This window comes from Alligator sinensis, unplaced genomic scaffold (assembly GCF_000455745.1).
Source record: "Alligator sinensis unplaced genomic scaffold, ASM45574v1 scaffold1409_1, whole genome shotgun sequence".
Taxonomy (NCBI): Eukaryota; Metazoa; Chordata; order Crocodylia; family Alligatoridae; genus Alligator; species Alligator sinensis.
Genome location: NW_005843442.1, coordinates 78506 through 80810, shown reverse-complemented (window position 1 = coordinate 80810; position 2305 = coordinate 78506). Strand labels below are relative to the sequence as shown.

The 2305-nt window shown below is 68.9% G+C and overlaps 1 protein-coding gene across 1 annotated transcript in view; it reads right to left on the bottom strand.

Moving 5' to 3' along the window:
* Positions 1 to 2305, bottom strand: part of ARMC5 (armadillo repeat containing 5) — a gene marked incomplete at its 5' end in the record, with an annotated part of 8362 nt that extends 6057 nt beyond the window's left edge. Inside the window, 2 exons of the mRNA XM_025195244.1 lie at positions 452 to 559; positions 2233 to 2305. Of these exons, the coding sequence (XP_025051029.1) occupies positions 452 to 559; positions 2233 to 2305 (181 nt within the window). The remainder of the gene's footprint in view (positions 1 to 451; positions 560 to 2232) is intronic.

Here is a 2305-nt window from a genome sequence, read left to right as displayed (position 1 = left end):
GGGGTGTGACTGGACTGTACCACCACCATCTATTAGGGAGGGGAGAACGCTTTGGTTGTACCGCCACCATCCAGTGGGGGAGGGGCCTTGCCCAGGCTGTTCCACCACCATCTACCTGAGGGGGGTCGGGGTACATGCATCTGGAAGTGATACCTGGACCATACCACCCCCATCTAACCAGTACCCCCACCATCCACAGCAGAGGGAAGAGGAAGGATACCTGGACCGTACCACTACTGAGAAGGTTCCGCTATCATACCACCATCTAGCAGGGCAGGCAGGGGGTTCCCAGACCATACCACTGCTACCTCCCAGAAGGGGGGGAGGCTGCCTATCTGTACCCCCACCACCTACCTTGACTTCCACACCCCCTCCCCAAACCCCCAAATCCCAACCGGGGGGGGGGGGCACATGTCATGGGACCCCCAAAACGGGTCTGAACCTCCCTCACCAGCGTCGTGGATGGCCTGCGAGCTCTCAGGATCCATGGCCAGGTTGCCCAGGGCCCGCGCCGTGCGGTTCTGGATGCTCTCGATGGGGTTCGACTTCAAGATGGCCACTGCGGAGAGGGGCGGAATTGGGGGTGGGGGCTGAGCAGGGAGGCAGCCAGCTCTGGGGGGTGCTGGTGGCCAGGTGTAATGAATTGGGGCCTCTGGACTGTGTCGTGTTGGCTCAAGGGAGCCCCAGCCTTGGCAAGAAGTTAAGGGGGAGCCGGAAGGTGCCATCTAAGGGAACCCAGGGGAGGGAGGGTCCTAAAGCAAGGCAGGGGGGCACTGGGTTGCGCCACATTCATTTCTGGGGGCGACAGAGCGGGGGGAGCCGCACCCTGATATTTGGCAAGCAGAAAAGTAATACATGGACCATACTACTTCAACCCAGGAGGGGATCCACGGATCATACCACTGCAACCCGGGAGAGGGAAAGGGGTCCCCAGACCTTACCACGCCAACCCAGGATGGGGGGAAGGGGTTCCCCAGATCCCCCCACACCTGGGGGGGGGGGGGGGGGCGCTCCCCGGATCGCCCCACTCCGACCCAAGGGGGAGGGGGAGCGCTCCCTGGATTGTCCCACTCCTACCCGGGGGGGGCGCTCCCCGGATCGCCCCACTCCGACCCAAGGGGGAGGGGGAGCGCTCCCTGGATTGTCCCACTCCTACCCGGGGGGGGCGCTCCCCGGATCGCCCCACTCCGACCCAAGGGGGAGGGGGAGCGCTCCCTGGATTGTCCCACTCCTACCCGGGGGGGGCGCTCCCCGGATCGCCCCACTCCGACCCAAGGGGGAGGGGGAGCGCTCCCTGGATTGTCCCACTCCTACCCGGGGGGGGCGCTCCCCGGATCGCCCCACTCCGACCCAAGGGGGAGGGGGAGCGCTCCCTGGATTGTCCCACTCCTACCCGGGGGGGGCGCTCCCCGGATCGCCCCACTCCGACCCAAGGGGGAGGGGGAGCGCTCCCTGGATTGTCCCACTCCTACCCGGGGGGGGCGCTCCCCGGATCGCCCCACTCCGACCCAAGGGGGAGGGGGAGCGCTCCCTGGATTGTCCCACTCCTACCCGGGGGGGGCGCTCCCCGGATCGCCCCACTCCGACCCAAGGGGGAGGGGGAGCGCTCCCTGGATTGTCCCACTCCTACCCGGGGGGGGCGCTCCCCGGATCGCCCCACTCCGACCCAAGGGGGAGGGGGAGCGCTCCCTGGATTGTCCCACTCCTACCCGGGGGGGGCGCTCCCCGGATCGCCCCACTCCGACCCAAGGGGGAGGGGGAGCGCTCCCTGGATTGTCCCACTCCTACCCGGGGGGGGCGCTCCCCGGATCGCCCCACTCCGACCCAAGGGGGAGGGGGAGCGCTCCCTGGATTGTCCCACTCCTACCCGGGGGGGGCGCTCCCCGGATCGCCCCACTCCGACCCAAGGGGGAGGGGGAGCGCTCCCTGGATTGTCCCACTCCTACCCGGGGGGGGCGCTCCCCGGATCGCCCCACTCCGACCCAAGGGGGAGGGGGAGCGCTCCCTGGATTGTCCCACTCCTACCCGGGGGGGGCGCTCCCCGGATCGCCCCACTCCTACTCGGGGTGGGGGGTGGAAGGGGCTCCTACCTACTGCTTCTACCTCTGTGGTGGGGGGAGGCCCAATCAATCAGACCCCCCCACTCCAACCCCGGACTGTACCAATCCCAACCCCAGGGGGCCCCCTGGACCGCCCCGCTCCCGCCCAAGCAAAGGGGGGTTCCCGGCTCACCCAGCACAGGGATGCCGCCCAGCTCCCGCACCCGGGTGCGGCTGCCGGGCTCGGGGGCGCCGGTGGCCCGGGA